This window comes from Alosa pseudoharengus, unplaced genomic scaffold (genome assembly GCF_046254945.1).
Source record: "Alosa pseudoharengus isolate Yale_2024_CS ecotype anadromous, Long Island Sound unplaced genomic scaffold, YU_APseudo_1.1 YU_APseudo_1.1_scf_5, whole genome shotgun sequence".
Classification (NCBI taxonomy): Eukaryota; Metazoa; Chordata; class Actinopteri; order Clupeiformes; family Clupeidae; genus Alosa; species Alosa pseudoharengus.
In genome coordinates this window covers 42979523-42997908 of record NW_027468837.1, presented here as the reverse complement: position 1 = coordinate 42997908, position 18386 = coordinate 42979523, and the positions used below count along the sequence as shown (strand labels likewise).

General features: G+C 43.8%; 1 protein-coding gene across 1 annotated transcript in view; it reads right to left on the bottom strand.

The window, feature by feature from the left end:
* LOC143104498 (caM kinase-like vesicle-associated protein) overlaps window positions 1-18386 on the bottom strand; it is a 77773-nt gene that overhangs the window by 27111 nt on the left and 32276 nt on the right. The window contains exons 8-9 of the mRNA XM_076268596.1: window positions 13340-13418; window positions 9116-9203 (exon numbers count right to left, since the gene is read on the bottom strand). Coding sequence (XP_076124711.1) covers window positions 9116-9203; window positions 13340-13418 — 167 coding nt within the window. The remainder of the gene's footprint in view (window positions 1-9115; window positions 9204-13339; window positions 13419-18386) is intronic.

Sequence of the window (18386 nt, the reverse complement as noted above, 5' to 3'; positions counted from 1 at the left end):
AGTTTGCAAGCAAAATTAAGAATTACGATCTTTGAGTTTGTTTATCAATCATTTGAGTATGTGCGTGTATGTGTGTGTGTGTGTGTGTGTACGTGTGTGTGCACGCACGTTCATGCAACAGAACATGTCATCAGACTGACAGGCCTATTATCTCCTTGTTAGATGATGACACAGACGAGTGCTCCTGGCCAGCCGTGTGGACTGAAGAGGGAATTTAAAGACAGACGAGTGCTCCTGGCCAGCCGTGTGGACTGAAGAGGGAATTTAAAGACTATATTCTTTATCCTTGGCTAGAATGGAGGGACAGAAAGTTAGGTAAATGTCAAGATGTGAATAAGCTGGTTCAAACAGTAAAAAAAATCACTGACTAAGAAAATTGTTTAATTCATGTTAATGTTAAAGAATACTGTGAAAAACATCAAATGTCAAATAATTAGCTATTGAACAGTGTACCTAGTACCTAAAGTGTGCCTGTAATTTTATTCTATTAATATTAGAATTGGATATAACAGTTTTTTAAAATGATTCAGTGTAAATATCAACTCTTTCTGTAGATGTTTTAGGTAAAAACTTGCTAATTAGTCATGTTTTTGTTCATTTCCAGGTCGTACTCTTTGCAGCTCCATAAAGTCAACTGGTGTCCACACTGAAAAAGGAGTGTCTATGTCGGAGGAGTGGGTGCACTTTAAGATTCAGCCCTCGGGTTTAAGCAGAGAAACATCTCTGACCTCATTTAGGAACAAGATTGAGACGTCAAAAGCACACAACATAGCCCAGGAGCTCAAAGAGAAGGGTAAGGAGGATGTAGTTGGACATTTGGTGAGAGCTGGGTCAGATATTGTGCTGGCAGAGACCGATGCTGTATTCAGAGCGGCATACTATCTTGCGAAGATGAACCCTTTACTGACTCATTGAGCTTCAGGAAACAAATGGTGCCACCATGGGAAGTAATCTGCACTCACGATTCAGTATTGTGAAGTCATCAAGCAAGTTGTCTGTTCTCATTGACGAGGCTACATCTCTAAGCCACAAGTCTGCAATGATTATCAACATGAAAGCCTCAGTGGATGGATCTACTCCTGAATTTATGTTCCTGGAGCTAGCTGAGCTGGAGAGCCAAAGGGCAGAGCATATAGAGGAAGCTTTACTGAACTGTTTAAACACTGCAGGCTTCACTGAAGGGTCTCCTTTGTTTCTGATGGAGCCAGTGTCATGCTAGGCAAAAACTCTGGTGTGGCAACCAGGCTGACAGCAAGGTACCCTAACCTCTTTACATGGCACTGCATGAACCACCGCTTGGAACTGGCTGTAAACGATGCCGTGGAAGAAGTTCAGGCAGTCAACCACTTCAAAATATTTCTGGACAAAATTTACAGGCCAATTGGGTGTCTGAATATCATCATAATCATAATATCTATTAACCTGAGAAGTGTCAGACCATTCATTCAATGCACTGTGACTTTATGACGGATTTCCTGTTGGTGTGATATTAAAATCATGACATTACAACATATCAAAAATCCCTTCACAATTTAACATCAGCAACATCTTGGCATCATATTTGCCAAATTTCACATGAATCTGACAAACCGTCTAGGAGGAGTATGTTAAAATTGATCACGTGACATCAGTGTAATTGCCATTCTTTCTGTTGCCAGTTGGTGGCGCTATGCCAAACATGCATTATGCGCATTTGAATATTATCATTAACATAGTCTTCAATTGACATAAACAGATTAAAACATTTCAAGCCATGCATGGTGAATTATGACACATTTATTGTTTATGTGGAAGGGTGTTAAAATTTATAATTTCGCCATTTCGTCAAATGACAACATATCAAAAAAAAGCTTCACAATTTATAATCAGGAACATCTCGGCGTCATGTATACCAACTTTGACATGAATCGGATCAACCGTCTAGGATAAGTACGTTAAAATTGATCATGTCCACAACGCACAAAATCTCAATTACCTCACTTCCTGTGGGCGTGGCTAATGGCATGTTAATACAAAAGTTGTTTGTTTTTGAGAGTTACATACACCCACCAAATTTGGTGTGTGTATCTAAAACTATATGCCAACCACAAGTCACAGTGACATAAGGGGGCGCTAAGGAGTTCCTGGGCAATACCCGGTGCCAAGGCTTTTCCCCTGTGTATTCACGGTACCTCTTGACGAGTGCCAAATTTCATGCGTTTTCACCGATGGGAAGCACCTCTTTTGGCATCATAATTCACATTTTAGTCCGCACAAAATCCCAAATACCTCACTTCCTGTTGGGCGTGGCTAATGCATTGTACATACGAAAGTTGTTCATCTTGGGGAGATACACACACCTACAAAATTTGGTGTGTCTAGATGAAAGTATGTGCCAACCACTGGATCAATCACCTAAGGGGGCGCTACTGAGTCCCTGGGCCACGCCCGGGGCCAAGCTTTTATGCCTGTGTAGCCATTGTGATACCAGATGTGTGTGCCAAATTCCAAGACTTTTCATCCATGCTAACCACCTCAAAAATAGCAAAAAGGTGAACAAATAATAATAATAAATATAGCCGCAAGCGGCAATGGCGGGCCCGAGCACCTGCGGGCCGCAACCCGTGACATGTCGGAATCCAACAAAGCACCGACGTGGTGCGTTTGTGAAATGTACATATTTGATGCGTGTGCTATTTGTTTTTGTATTTTATTTTCTGCCACATGTACTTGCTTGGCCAGGTGGGGGCGCAATGCAAGGCAGGCCCATTGGTTGTCATCATAATCATAATATATATTAACCTGAGAAATTTCAGACCATTCATTTTAAGCAAAGAACATTTCTGATACACTTTTTGGATGGCCAGATGGTGGCGCTATGTTAGGCATGGAAATTACACATGTGAATATCATCACAATAATGATATCCAAATTTTTTGTAAACTTTCAGATCAATCACTTAAGGCATTGTCCATTTATGGCACATTTCCTGATTGACCAGGTGGTGGCGCTATGCCAGGCAGGCCCATTGGGTGTCTGGATATCATCATAATCATAATATCTATTAACATGAGAAGTTTCAGACCATTTATTCAAGGCATAGAGCATTTCTGGCACATTTCCTGCTTGGCCAGATGGTGGCGGTATGCTAGGCCTGTGAATTACGAATGTGAATATCATCACAATAATGATATCTGATATGTTATAAAGTTTCAGATCAATCACTTAAGGCATTGTCCATTTCTGGCACATTTCCTGCTTGGCCAGGTGGTGGCGCTATGCCAGGCAGGCCCATTGGGTGTCTGGATATCATCATAATCATGATATCTATTAACCTGAAAAGTTTCAGACCATTCATTCAATGCACTGTGATTTATGACATATTTCCTGTTTATGTGGTGAGATATTAAAATCATATCAAATATATTACAACATTCAAAAATCCCTTCACAATTTAACATCAGCGACATCTTGGCATAATGTTTGCCAAATTTCAAATGAATCTGACAAACCGTCTAGGAGGAGTATGTTCAAATTGATCATATGAAATCAGTATAATTGTCATTCTTTCTGTTGCCAGGTGGTGGCGCTATGCCAAACATGCATTATGGGCATGTGAATATTATCATTAACATGGTCTTTAATGACCTGTGAAGTTTAAAACATTTCAAGCCATGCATGGTGAATTATGACACATTTATTGTTCATGTGGAAGGGTATTAAAATTAATAATTTCGCCATTTTGTCAAATTACAACATATCAAAAAAAGGCTTCACAATTTATAATCAGGAACATCTCGGCGTCATGTATACCAACTTTGACATGAATCGGTTCAACCGTCTAGGAGGAGTATGTTAAAATTGATCATGTCCACAACGCACAAAATCTCAATTACCTCACTTCCTGTGGGCGTGGCTAATGGCACGTTAATGCAAAAGTTGTTTGTTTTTGGGAGTTACATACACCCACCAAATTTGGTGTGTGTATCTAAAATTATATGCCAACCACAAGTCACAGTGACATAAGGGGGCGCTAGCGAGTCTCTGGGCCATACCCGGGGCCAAGCTTTTTTACCTAGCTGCTTTGTGTGACACCTGATGTGTGTGTCAAATTTCAAGACTTTTCAACCATGTTAACCACCTCAAAATTTATGTCAACCACGAGATCAGTCACCTAAGGGGGCGCTAGCGAGTCCCTGGGCCACGCCCGGGGTCAAGCTCTTGTACGTAACTGCGTTGCATGACACCTGACGTGTGTCAAGAGTTTTCGACCATGTTAACCACCTCAAAAACAGGAAAGCAAAAAAGTAGAATAACAATAATAATATAGAAAAAAAAAAAAAAAAATAATAATAATAATAATAATAATAATAATCCTTACAAAAACAATAGGGCCTTGCGCCCTTCGGTGCTCGGGCCCTAATAATAATAATAATCCTTTCAAAAACAATAGGGCTTCGCACCGTCGGTGCTCGGGCCCTAATAATAATCCTTTCAAAAACAATAGGGCTTCGCACCTCTCGGTGCGCGAGGCCGACAATAGGGCTTTGCACCTCTCGGTGCGCACCATCGGTGCTCGGGCCCTAATTACCACCAGGCACAAATAATCATCACCTACGGTAGGTTAAATCCTATCTCTCTCTCCAAAATCTCTTCCTAAAAAAGCATCATACCGCACATTGTGTTGGGTCTGTTATTTAACCTACTCACTGTAGGCTGTGCAAACCACAGGCCTTTATTTTGGGCAAGCCTGCATTCGAGGCAGGCCTTCTGTTGAAGAATTTTATATAAAGCCTGCGCTAACAGTAATCCTCCTGCCCCCGATACCACAGCTGTGGATAGTGTGGAATGTACAATCCAATGTGTGTCTCAATTGTCCCCCGCTGACCACCTCACACATTTCTCTAGATTTTGCAACAACCTTACATGACACAATGCCATAAAATATGCCAGTTTTTAGGACCCAGAATCATTTTTGTAATTATACCAGTTAGGCCTATGTTTAACAGTAACAAGTGTAATGAGCTATTAAATGTCGAAGGTGCATGGTGAAGTGAAATTCTTACTTTGGAAAACAAACATTTGGCGATATCAGAATATTGCAACAGATTCTGTGTGTTCTTGTGACTGCAGGTAACTTGTTAAGCCAGTGGTTCTCAAACTTTTATTTCATTCCCCACTTTGATCAAGGGGCATGACTGATGATAGTGGAGACAACGTGTTATCCCGAGGCCTTTGCAAGTCAACATCTCCGACGGTAGTCTACCCTATTAAAAATATACGTTTTCGATGTCCCAAACGGAGAGCCATACTTTATTGTTTTTAATGATCTCTATGCTACTCACCAAAATGTAGGCATGGGAACATGATGAAGTAGGCTATCCAACTGTCGTGTGTTATATTATTGTGATTACGAGCCAGTGGTTTTCAAACATAATGCGTGACTCGGACATCTAACTAAATGCAACAGGCTCATATCATCCTCGCATTCGCAAAATGAGGACCAGTGTTTTGTCAAATTGCAAATAGCTATTCGTTTTAACGAATTTTTATGATAGTATGAAGTACTTTTTGTATAGGCTACTATCTCAATCTTGGAATATGGGGAGGGAAGTGGCAGTGTTTTTTGCGCGTCTGCAGAAGTCAGCCAAATATGAATGTAATTCTGCAGCATAAAGCAGATGTATTTGTTTATTGTTTACAGTTATTTCTCTACTGGCTCAATTATCACACAAGACACTATTTTGATTTGTGTAGTTGCGTTACCCCCAACACTGACAATAACGTAGACAGCAAATTAAGATATTTTTTCGTTTTGTGGAGCGCACCGGTAGGCTATCAAAAGCAGATTTTGATTTTTGTTACCACCGTGTAGTCAAGCCTTAAGCCATACCCAAGTAGCCTAAATCGAGGTAATGTTTAATTATGCATGATTTATTTTGTTATTGAATTCGTAGGCTGGGATTCCTCTCTTGTTTAAAGGTAGCATCCTGCTTTTTCAGAAGGGGCGGCAGTGAGGCTACTGACAGAGCGATGTACAGTGGCAGAGCGACGCACAGTGGCTGAAAGTGGTACTAAAGTTTCACGCAGCTTCAAGCCGCGTAATGCGTGACTGAAGTGGCCAATTGAAAGCGCCGCCCACTGTATTTACGAATAAATGAAAATGTTTTTGGTCAGATATACAAATGTGCGTGAGTGATTATTTTAAAGTTTGTAAAAGTTTGCGGGTGTGCACGTGTTAAAGGGACACCAGGCAACGTTTTCGTGTTAATTAATCATCTTCGTAAGTCGGTATATGGTTAAATGACTCATCCTGGGGCGAATGAAGGCTCTCTCGCCCGCCCCTACTGCCTGTAGGAAGAATATCCCACTTGCAAGTTCGGTGTATCCTAAATTGTTGCAAACGTGTGTATAATGGCAGAGCCGGCGAAGAAGCAGCGAAAACCCTTGACGGAAGACGCAAAGAAAAAGAAAAGAGCTTCAGACCGAGCGAGGGGGGAGTTTCGTAGAGAAAAAGCATCAGGCTTGCCTGGTGTCCCTTTAAATCCTGGATGCTTTGAGCCTTGGTTTGCGTTAGCCTTGACATGATTTGGGCCTTGGGCCAAACTATTTGGGCACCCCTGACAAGTCAAGTCTAGCATACAGATGAGAGAGTGGTCTAGTGTCCACATCATGCTATATAATGCACATCATGCTATATAATGCACATCATGCAGAAGAGAAGTTATATAATGCACATCATGCAGAAGAGAAGTTACCTCCCACTCACATGATTCTGTTGTTCTGTTGCGTTAAGCTAGCAAGGAAGCTAAACCAATGGGTGCTAGCACCTGTCACTAGTACGGAGACTAAACCCCATAGGTGCTATACTGTGTGTCACTAGCACAGAGGCTAAACCCCATGGATGTAACTGTGTGTCACTAGCACAGAGGCTAAACCCCATGGATGTAACTGTGTCACAAGCACGGAGGCTAAACCAGGGGGTCAGGATTTGGAGGGTTAGCTTCAGCCAATTAGCATGGCATTTGGCCGCCGACATTTTTTTAAAAATGGCGTTACATGGTTGCAACTTCCGGCACCAGTTTTTACATGCTGATTGATAGATGACAGCTCATGCACGAATGTAATGTTAGGCACGATAAATAAAATAAAATGACTGCCTTATCGTTGTTTCCAGTAGCAGCATCCGGAATTCCTGCATTTCCACGGAATTATTTTTTAAATCTGATCCCTTATCATACCTGTTCATTCGTACTCGTCGCTCGACTTATCGTGACTAAATTCAAGATGGCGGTGAACGGTAAACTTCTCAAAGTTCTCAATGTCTCGTTTTAAATGTCAGGGCCCTCGGAAGTCTACCAATGAAGTGTGGAGCTACTTTGAGCCTCGTAAATGGTGTAAAACAGTGATTTATTTGCATGGCTAGGCCGATGCCCGAGGCACCCCCTTTGAAAACCTGTTGGTAGCATGGGCTAACTAGCGCCAGATTTCGGAGTGCAGGGGACAAGCCGAAATGAGCTATGAGACAAAAGTTTACACTCGGTATCATGTTTCAATAGCTTAGAAATCTAGACGCGCCCCTAGCGGCAGCAAATAAAATTTGCTGCCAGGGCTAGTCTAGCAACTCTCCGTTGGCTTGTGAGCTCCAGATATCAAAACTTCTCCGGGCCAATGAAATCGTGTATAGAGTCGTTAGGTGGGCTTAACATAATGATTGATGGCAGAGTTGCAACGGTTTGGCTTGAATTCCCTGCTACTTGAAAACAAATAAGATGGATGTTGCTGTTGGCGAACAGTGTGACACGAGTTAAGCTTTTATTAAGTTGGCAAACGTTTGAACTAGCCAACTAGCTCCGCTGGTGGGAAACGCATGGGACTCATAGCGCTGCCGCTGTCCTATTGCGTGCAGAGGGAATTTGAAAGACAACTGATTATCCCGCCCCTCGGACTGAGCACTGCGAACGGTGAGTGTCCAGACCCTACATGTTAATGTGGGTCTGGCTCGTCAGGCTAATGTTTCAACACACTTTAGGTCAATATCACACCGAACTTCTCCTTTAAGGCGTCAGGAGGTTTAAGTCTTTACTGCACTGCTACTGTACCTGTTAGCTTTTTCAGCCGTCTGCTGAAAAGAAACAGCTAGAAACCAGTTTATGCTGGTAGCTGGTGTTTGCTGGTTTACTTCCAGCTCTTGCTGGTTTTTGCTGGTGTAGCTGGTTGGGCCACCAGGTGGGCATGCTGAGCAACATCTGAGGAAGCTGGTCATAAGCTGGTATAAGATGGTCATGCTGGTGACCAGCCTGCCAAGCTTAACATTGTTGATATAAGACGGTCATGCTGGTTTTCTAGAATGACCAACATAAGCTGGCATGGCCAGTTAAACCAGCAATGTAAGACCAGCAACACCAGCTAAAATGACCAGCTCAAGGTGGTATGACAAGCAAAACAGGCTGAATTACCATCGTAAACTGGGTAAACCAGCCCTGCTGAAAAAACCAGCCTGACCAGCTAAAGGTGGTTTGCTGGTTGACCAGCTTGTTGACCAGCTTGTTTGACCACCCTATGATGGTTGACCAGCTAGACCAGCAAATCTCTTGCGAAAACATACCTTCAGCTGGTTTACCCACCTAACGATGGTTATTCAGCTGGTTTTGCTTGTCGTACTACCTCAAGCTGGTCATTTTAGCTGGTGTTGCTGGTCTACACTGCTGGTTTAACTGGCCATGCCAGCTTATGTTGGTCAAACCAGCATGACCATCTTACACCAACAATGTCAAGCTTGGCAAGCTGGTCACCAGCATGACCATCTTGCACCAGCTGTATCTCACACGACAGGCTGGTCAAACCAGCATGACCAGCTTCCTCAGATGGTCACGCCAGCATATCCAGCTGGTGGTCCAACCAGCTACACCAGCAAAGACCAGCAAGAGCTGGAAGAAAACCAGCAAAGACCAGCTAAAACCAGCTAAAACCAGCTACCAGCATAAGCTGGTTTCTAGCTGGTTTTTTCAGCAGGGGATACACAAACCAATGGAAGCATAATTCAGAGTGGTGAGGTGTGATGTTAGCCGGGGGTTAACCTGACCTGTTCAAAGTGAAAGAGAAATATCACTGTCAACAACAACAGATGCATTACCTTCCACTTAGCTTTGGCGAAATTCTTCTCTATCTGAGCACACACACCATCCTTGATGTTCTTATCGGAGGCAGCATTTCCAGAGATCCTGGGAAGACAAGGAGAAGTGTGACCTATGTGAGGGGTTCAGAAGTGTGACCTATGTGAGTGCTCAGGAGAAGTGTGACCTATGTGAGTGCTCAGGAGAAGTGTGACCTATGTGAGTGTTCAGAAGTGTGACCTATGTGAGTGTTCAGGAGAAATGTGACCTATGTGAGTGTTCAGAAGTGTGACCTATGTGAGGGTTCAGGAGCTGCATGGCCGTCACTAGACCCCTTTAATTAGGGCACGTGCCCCAGTATTGAACTGCTGTGCCCCAGTAAATAAGTTAAGGTTTTTAACTAACTCCAATTGCCTCTTTGACAGCAGATGATTATTACAGTTTTTAGATTAGATTAGATTCAACATTGTACGAGCAGAATAAATATGGATATGCAGTATGAACGATATAGACAGATATGTTTATCTTTAATGCTTGTGTCAACTCTGACATCATTTTTGAAAACAATTAACACAGAAACACTAAACGGAAGCACTCTGGCCAAAATGCCTCATTTGCTTGGAACAGACTCGAACATTTAGAACACTCTTAAAACATTTAGAACATTTAGAACACTCTTAAAACATTTAGAACACTCTTAAAAAATTTAGAACATCCCTGCTGAAAAAACCAGCTAGAAACCAGCTTATGCCGGTAGCTGGTTTTAGCTGGTCTTTGCTGGTGTAGCTGGTTGGGCCACCAGCTGGATGTGCTGGGGTGACCATCTGAGGAAGCTGGTCATGCTGGTTTGACCAGCCTGTCTTGTGGGATACAGCTGGTGCAAGATGGTCATGCTGGTGACCAGCCTGCCAAGCTTGACATTGTTGGTGTAAGATGGTCATGCTGGTTTGACCAACATAAGCTGGCACAGCCAGTTAAACCAGCAGTGTAGACCAGCAACACCAGCTAAAATGACCAGCTTGAGGTGGTACGACAAGCAAAACCAGCTGAATTACCATCGTTAGGTGGGTAAACCAGCTGAAGGTATGTTTTCGCAAGAGATTTGCTGGTCTAGCTGGTCAACCATCATAGGGTGGTCAAACAAGCTGGTCAACAAGCTGGTCAACCAGCAAACCACCTTTAGCTGGTCAGGCTGTTTTTTTCAGTAGGGATGCAGCAAAAGCAAATGTTTATAGCTCCCTGCTGAAAAAACCAGCCTGACCAGCTAAAGGTGGTTTGCTGGTTGACCAGCTTGTTAACCAGCTTGTTTGACCACCCTATGATGGTTGACCAGCTAGACCAGCAAATGTCTTGCGAAAACATACCTTCAGCTGGTTTACCCACCTAACGATGGTAATTCAGCTGGTTTTGCTTGTCGTACCACCTCAAGCTGGTCATTTTAGCTGGTGTTGCTGGTCTACACTGCTGGTTTAACTGGCCGTGCCACCTTATGTTGGTTAAACCAGCATGACCATCTTGCACCAGCTGTATCCCACATGACAGGCTGGTCAAACCAGCATGACCAGCTTCCTCAGATGGTCACGCCAGCATATCCAGCTGGTGGTCCAACCAGCTACACCAGCAAAGACCAGCAAGAGCTGTAAGAAAACCATCAAAGACCAGCTAAAACCAGCTACCAGCATAAGCTGGTTTCTAGCTGTTTTTTTCAGCAGGGCTGTCAGCATTAAGCATTGAAAATAAGGGAGACTTCTGGGTGTCTCACCCAAAATTTGGGAAAATTGCAACATTCGTCTTTCTGTTGCTATCCCTCTGCTGACTAGGCTACAAGAATTCAGACAACAAAACTGCTGCACTAACTAAACGAGGTTTGAAGTTAGGTGTAACGTGACTTTACTTCACAGATTGGCATCAAATTGTGCTCTCACAACAACCAATCTTCTCTTATCTACATGCACAAGCATGACCATCTTGCACCAGCTGTATCCCACAAGACAGGCTGGTTACACCAGCATGACCAGCTTCCTCAGATGGTCACGCCAGCATATCCAGCAGCAAAAACCAGCAAGAGCTGGAAGAAAACCAGCAAAGACCAGCTAATACCAGCTACCAGCATAAGCTGGTTTCTAGCTGTTTTTTTCAGCAGGGAGGAAGACAGCGGGAATAAAGTTCCCTGCTGAAAAAACCAGCTAGAAACCAGCTTATGCTGGTAGCTGGTTTTAGCTGGTTTAAGCTGGTCTTTGCTGGTTTTCTTCCAGCTCTTGCTGGTCTTTGCTGGTGTAGCTGGTTGGACCACCAGCTGGATATGCTGGCGTGACCATCTGAGGAAGCTGGTCATGCTGGTTTGACCAGCCTGTCGTGTGGGATACAGCTGGTGCAAGATGGTCATGCTGGTGACCAGCCTGCCAAGCTTGACATTGTTGGTGTAAGATGGTCATGCTGGTTTGACCAACATAAGCTGGCACGGCCAGTTAAACCAGCAGTGTAGACCAGCAACACCAGCTAAAATGACCAGCTTGAGGTGGTACGACAAGCAAAACCAGCTGAATTACCATCGTTAGGTGGGTAAACCAGCTGAAGGTATGTTTTCGCAAGAGATTTGCTGGTCTAGCTGGTCAACCATCATAGGGTGGTCAAACAAGCTGGTCAACAAGCTGGTCAACCAGCAAACCACCTTTAGCTGGTCAGGCTGTTTTTTTCAGTAGGGTTATAATACGTGAGAAACCCGTGAGAGGGTTGATAGGTATGAAATGTTGCTTTCAGACAACACATCTTGAAGTTAAATCATTGTGTGATTTCAATCAATCATTACACACTGGACAACATCCCTGCTGAAAAAAAACAGCTAGAAACCAGCTTATGCTGGTAGCTGGTTTTAGCTGGTTTAAGCTGGTCTTTGCTGGTTTTCTTCCAGCTCTTGCTGGTCTTTGCTGGTGTAGCTGGTTGGACCACCAGCTGGATATGCTGGCGTGACCATCTGAGGAAGCTGGTCATGCTGGTTTGACCAGCCTGTCATGTGGGATACAGCTGGTGCAAGATGGTCATGCTGGTGACCAGCCTGCCAAGCTTGACTTTGTTGGTGCAAGATGGTCATGCTGGTTTGACCAACATAAGCTGGCACGGCCAGTTAAACCAGCAGTGTAGACCAGCAACACCAGCTAAAATGACCAGCTTGAGGTGGTACGACAAGCAAAACCAGCTGAATTACCATCGTTAGGTGGGTAAACCAGCTGAAGGTATGTTTTCGCAAGAGATTTGCTGGTCTAGCTGGTCAACCATCATAGGGTGGTCAAACAAGCTGGTCAACAAGCAAACCACCTTTAGCTGGTCAGGCTGGTTTTTTCAGTAGGGATTGTTCTCAAAATGAGGAGTTTTAACCTTCATTTTTGCTATGTCTATGCCATTTCTTTCTCTTTTGCTGTTATCAGAAAAACTATGGAAAGACAAAATGTATTGAATAATAATGAATTGTATTAATTCCTCCCAAGATGTAATAGATATGTAAGACCTACAGTAAGCACACAGACAAGACAAATTGAATTGAAATACAACTTACTAAATTTTTCATTGAAATAGACCTACAGTAAACACCTGGACTTGTCAGCTCTTCTTGTGTGTGTGTGTGTGTGTAAGAAGGAGAGAGAATGGGATGTCTATGAGAGATAGAGTGAGTGAATGTGTGTGTGTATGAGTAAGTGTGTGTGTGTAAGAGAGAGAGGGAGAGAAAATGGATGTGTATGAATGAGAGAGAGAACTAGAGAGTGTGTGTGTGTGTGTACCATTCATGATTTATGTGTGTGTGTGTGTGTGTGTGTGTAAGAGAGAGAGGGAGAGAAAATGGATGTGTATGAATGAGAGAGAGAAATAGAGAGTGTGTGTGTGGGTGTGTGTGTGTGTGTACCATTTTTGGTTTATGTGTGTATGAGTAAGTGTGTGTGTGTGTGTACCATTCGTGGTTTATGTGTGTATGAGTAAGTGTGTGTGTGTGTGTGTATGAGTAAGTGTGTGTGTATGAGTAAGTGTGTGTGTGTGTGTGTGAGTAAGTGTGTGTGTGTACCATTCGTGGTTTATGTGTGTGTGTGTGTGTGTACCATTCTTGGTTTATGTGTGTATGAGTAAGTGTGTGTGTGAGTGTATGAGTAAGTGTGTGTGTATGAGTAAGTGTGTGTGTGTGTGTGTGTGTGTGTGTGTGTGTGTACCATTCGTGGTTTATGTGTGTGTGTGAGTAAGTGTGTGTGTGTGTGTACCATTCGTGGTTTACGGCTTCTTGCGCTGTGATCCTGAGGTCCTGGTCCACCTCCATCAGACGAACTACAAGACTCTTAGCTGCAGCAACACACACACACACACACACACACAAAACAACACACACAATCCCATTACACAACACACACACACAACTCCATCACACACACACACACACAATCCCATTACACAACACACACACAACTCCATCACACACACACACACAATCCCATTACATCACACCAATGTTGTTGTCGTTACAAAGTAACGTAACTACTTTTTCGAGTAAAAAGTAGTGTAACACAATACTACTGAAAATTTGGTAACGTAACGTAGTTCCTTTTTCAAATCGGCACAACGTTACTTTTCCCAGGGACAGATTTGACAGCGACGCTGCTTTCTCAGCTGCGCGCTTGCGCAATAGGCACAAGCTCCACATGGCAGCCTACGTGACAGAGGCTGGTAGCATGAAGTGCAATCATAGCAAGCGAGACGCAGCCAACGCTAACTTCTGAGGGATGGAGGTATTCACATTACTTCACATTATTAGAACTCGTTGAAACTAAGGGGAGGAATGTGAGTGTTAGTTGTAGCCTACACTGTGCCCTGATTTTGTCCACTGTCGTTAACTCAACTGCCAGCCTATTGATACGATTTGCACTAGCTTTGCACCAAATTTCGGAGGAGCGCCTATTTAATGAAAGAGTATAAGGCTATAAAACTAGATGTACCGCATAGCGGTAAAAAATATGACTGTCGCTCAGTCCTGTACATCCGTTCCGCGAACATAAATCACACTAATCAATTTGTATCCATCTTCTACTCCACCCCCACTCTTGAAACTTTTGTGTATGCTTGTTTGGCATGACTGTGTGTGTGTGTGCAGGCCGCACAGCAAGTAGCCTACTGGCGCTGCGAAGGTGAATAGATTTGTAGCACTAGCCAAAAACGTTGTAGCATTGTTATAAAACCTTTAAAATCTCTAAACAATCACAAGTAGGGCAGTTCATCACAGTTCATCCATTGCAACTGGACTGATGAAAGGTCATGTACACCTGTAGGCTACATTGTATTTGGGGAAAGCAAAAGGTATCAGTTTTTTACTTTTATGTATGTATTTATTTATTTATTTACAAACCCAAACAATTCAAAGCAATTCAATCCAAAACAAAAAACAGCTAGAAACCAGCTTATGCTGGTAGCTGGTTTTAGCTGGTCTTTGCTGGTTATCTTCCAGCTCTTGCTGGTCTTTGCTGGTGTAGCTGGTTGGGCCACCTGGTCATGCTGGTTTGACCAGGCTGTCATGTGGGATACAGCTGGTGTAAGATGGTCATGCTGGTGACCAGCCTGCCAATTGTTGGTGTAAGATGGTCATGCTGGTGACCTAGCCTGGTGTTACCATCCTACGTACTTCCGGCCAAAATTTGATTTCAGCCTCGCACGTAGTCTGGCCCAACAGACAGTATGCGGTTCGCGTACAACCGCGCCAATCAGCGAACAGTTGAGTGATGACGCGGAACTTGCCTGCCGAGTTGATTGTTGTAGTCCAGCGAAGCTTGTAGTTCAACATTATAGCAACAATGGCGACGGAGGAAGAGACGCTAGAAGCTATCCGCGAAGTTGTCTCAACTCTCGAGGGCATTACGCAATTAAAGCAGGAACATGAGGCTTGTCTTGTCAATTTTATAAATGGCAAGGACGTCGTAAAACTCTCCTTCCAACTGGCTTTGGAAAAAAAGTTTGATTTATCATATGGTGATTACTAAACCTAAACGCACAAGTGTACTACATGCATCACTACTTTTCATGTTTTCAAATAAACGTTTGCTGCTCGTTATTCTCCCCCCTACTCTCAAATTACCTTTACAAAATCAATGCGGCCTACTTAAGGAATGGAATGTTTGCTACTAGCTACCCTACCCTACCGAGCGGGGCTCAAGGCGAGGCTGTGTGTCTTGACGTGAGCTAGCCGGTTACCAAGCGGGGCTCAAGGAAAGGCTGCTGTGATTGTGCTTGACTGGGACTAGCGGTTACTGAACTGGGCTCAAGGTAAACCGCTCCGTGTTTGACAGAGGCTAGCCTGTGGCCGAGCTGGGCTCCAGGCGAGGCTACCGTGCTTGTGGAGAGTAACGTTAGCCAGTCACCGAGCGAGGCTCAAGGTAGGCTGCGTTGTTTTATGCCGAGGCAAGCTCCAGGTTAAATTACACATAGGTCGTCAGTACAACTTATCCGAGAGTGTAGTCTGAATAGCCCGTGGAGAACAAATTAAGCTCCGACGAAGTCACCGGGCTGCGTAGAACAACAATCGTCTGATAAGCGGCGAGAAGAGATAACAGGGAAAACTGGCGTGTGACAAGAGCTGATATAATCTCGGCGACGTGACGCTTTTGGTGTACAACTCTCGGTCTGTGGCTGGCGCAAGTTAGAGATATATCCACTACGAAGAGACTGCCCTAGCGGCCAGGTAGCCTGCACACTAGCCAGCGGTCTGTTTACTACTGAGAGCAGAAGAGCCTGAAGCGGAAGTGGTAAGCGTAAAAGCCTGAACTCCGGCGCACAGCACACGTCATTACCAAACGTTGCTGATTGGTTAAGGGAACTCCAATGATTTCAAACCTCAAAATAAGCATCCGCCCATTACGGAGACGGATTCTTATTACTTTGTTCCAGACTGTATGACGAAGAGAAATCGTAGTCACAGGCGGTAAGGGCCAAGCCTGTCAAGCTGGGCATGCTGGTTTGCTAGAATGACCAACATCCCTGCTGAAAAAAACAGCTAGAAACCAGCTTATGCTGGTAGCTGGTTTTAGCTGGTTTTCTTCCAGCTCTTGCTGGTCTTTGCTGGTGTAGCTGGTTAGGCCACCAGCTGAATATGCTGGCGTGACCATCTGAGGAAGCTGGTCATGCTGGTTTGACCAGCCTGTTGTGTGGAATACAGCTGGTGCAAGATGGTCATGCTGGTGACCAGCCTGTCAAGCTGGTCATGCTGGTTTGCTAGAATGACCAACATAAGCTGGCATGGCCAGTTAAACCAGCAGTGTAGACCAGCAACACCAGCTAAAATGACCAGCTTGAGGTGGTACGAGAAGCAAAACCAGCTAAATCACCATCATAAGCTGGGTAAACCAGCTGAAGGTATGTTTTCGCAAGAGTTTTGCTGGTCTAGCAGGTCAACCATCATAGGGTGGTCAAACAAGCTGGTTAACAAGCTGGTCAACCAGCAAACCACCTTTAGCTGGCCAGGCTGTTTTTTTTCAGCAGGGATAAGCTGGCATGGCCAGTTACACAGGGAACTGTGCTCTCTCCAGTCCTGTTCACCCTGTACACGTCTGACTTCTGCTACAACACCGAGTCATGCCACATGCAGAAGTTTTCTGATGATACTGCAATTGTGGGGTGTATCAGGAACGGGCAGGAGGAGTACAGGAGCCTGGTGGAGGACTTTGTGCAATGGTGCAAACTCAATCATCTTCAACTTAACACTTCAAAGACCAAGGAGATGGTGGTGGATTTCTGCAGGTCTAAGCCCACTCTGCTACCAGTCCACATTGATGGGGTCAATGTGGAGGTGGTTAGCACCTACAAGTATCTGGGTCTCCACCTGGACAATAAACTGGACTGGTCAGCCAACACTGATGCACTCTACAAGAAAGGGCAGAGCAGGCTGTACTTCCTGAGGAGGCTGCGGTCCTTCAATGTGTGCAGTAAGCTCCTCAGGATGTTCTACCAGTCTGTTGTTGCCAGCGTCCTCTTCTATGCAGTAGTATGCTGGGGAGGAAGCTCAAGGAAGAAGGATGTGGGGCGAATTGACAGGCTGGTAAGGAAAGCTGGCTCTGTAGTGGGAGCTGAACTGGAGTGCATCACTTCACTATCTGACAAAAGGACCCTGAACAAACTGATCAACATCTTGGACAATGAGTGTCACCCACTCCACAGCACTATTGTTAAACAGAAGAGTCTGATCAGCTGGAGACTTCGCTCACTGCCTTGCACAACTGACAGACTGAGAAAGTCATTTGTCCCCAGGGCCATTGAACTGTTCAATGCCTTACTTTAGGGAAGAGTAGAGATAGACTTCTCTGCATAGTCTGTCTGCCTTTTCACCCCCTCCATGTTTGGTACTGTCTGTCCACTAGCCACTTGTACCACTGTCTTTATGCCTCACTGTTTGCGTGCTATATTAGCACATTAGCACATATGCATAACCCCCTCTCCATTTTCTTAAATAGTTAAATATATAGATATATAGACTTTACTTTACTTTATTTCTGCATTGTTGCACTGTTGACTTACTCATTTGCACTATCACCATGACCACTTTCACCATTGCACTACCACCATGACACTCATTCACACAGAGCACCTTAGAGCACCTTACCATACCTTACTATGCACAGAGAATCACAGGCTCAGTCCCTGCCTCAGTCATTGCAAGCGCCTCTGATTTATTAATCACCACTATGTGGATACTGTTTTTAGAATTGATTTAGATTAAGTGTTAGTATAATTTGTATTTTTGTAATTTGTATCTTAGTATATTTTTATATATTGTATTAAGTGTTAGTATAATTTGTATTTTAGTATATTTAGCATATTCTTTATCTTCTACTGTCCTTACTGCTTAAGCCCTCCTTACACTGACAGACTTTTGGAAAGATTTGCAAAGATTTGAAAAAGATTTTTGAAAGACTACAGTCTCAGACCCTCTCACATCTAAAGACAAGTAGTAGAGGTTTTAAGTCACAGACTATGATTTTGCAATGACTAGGGATCTTGCAGGGTCACTATTTACAAGACTGCAACTAGATTCCTTTAAATTATTACCCATCGTGCAATAGATATACAGGAACTGAAATGATAGCCTACTAAACTCAAAGTTGTATTTTCGTGTTTCTGCAGTATTGTTTCATGCGTGACATCCCTAACCGATATAGAGTTGTTCTGTCACATGGAAGAGCCGACTAAATATGTATAAGAAATGACAAATATTGTAAGAATAACAAATAATTATAGGCTACAGCTGTCGCCTATACTTTGCCCCTTCCTGTT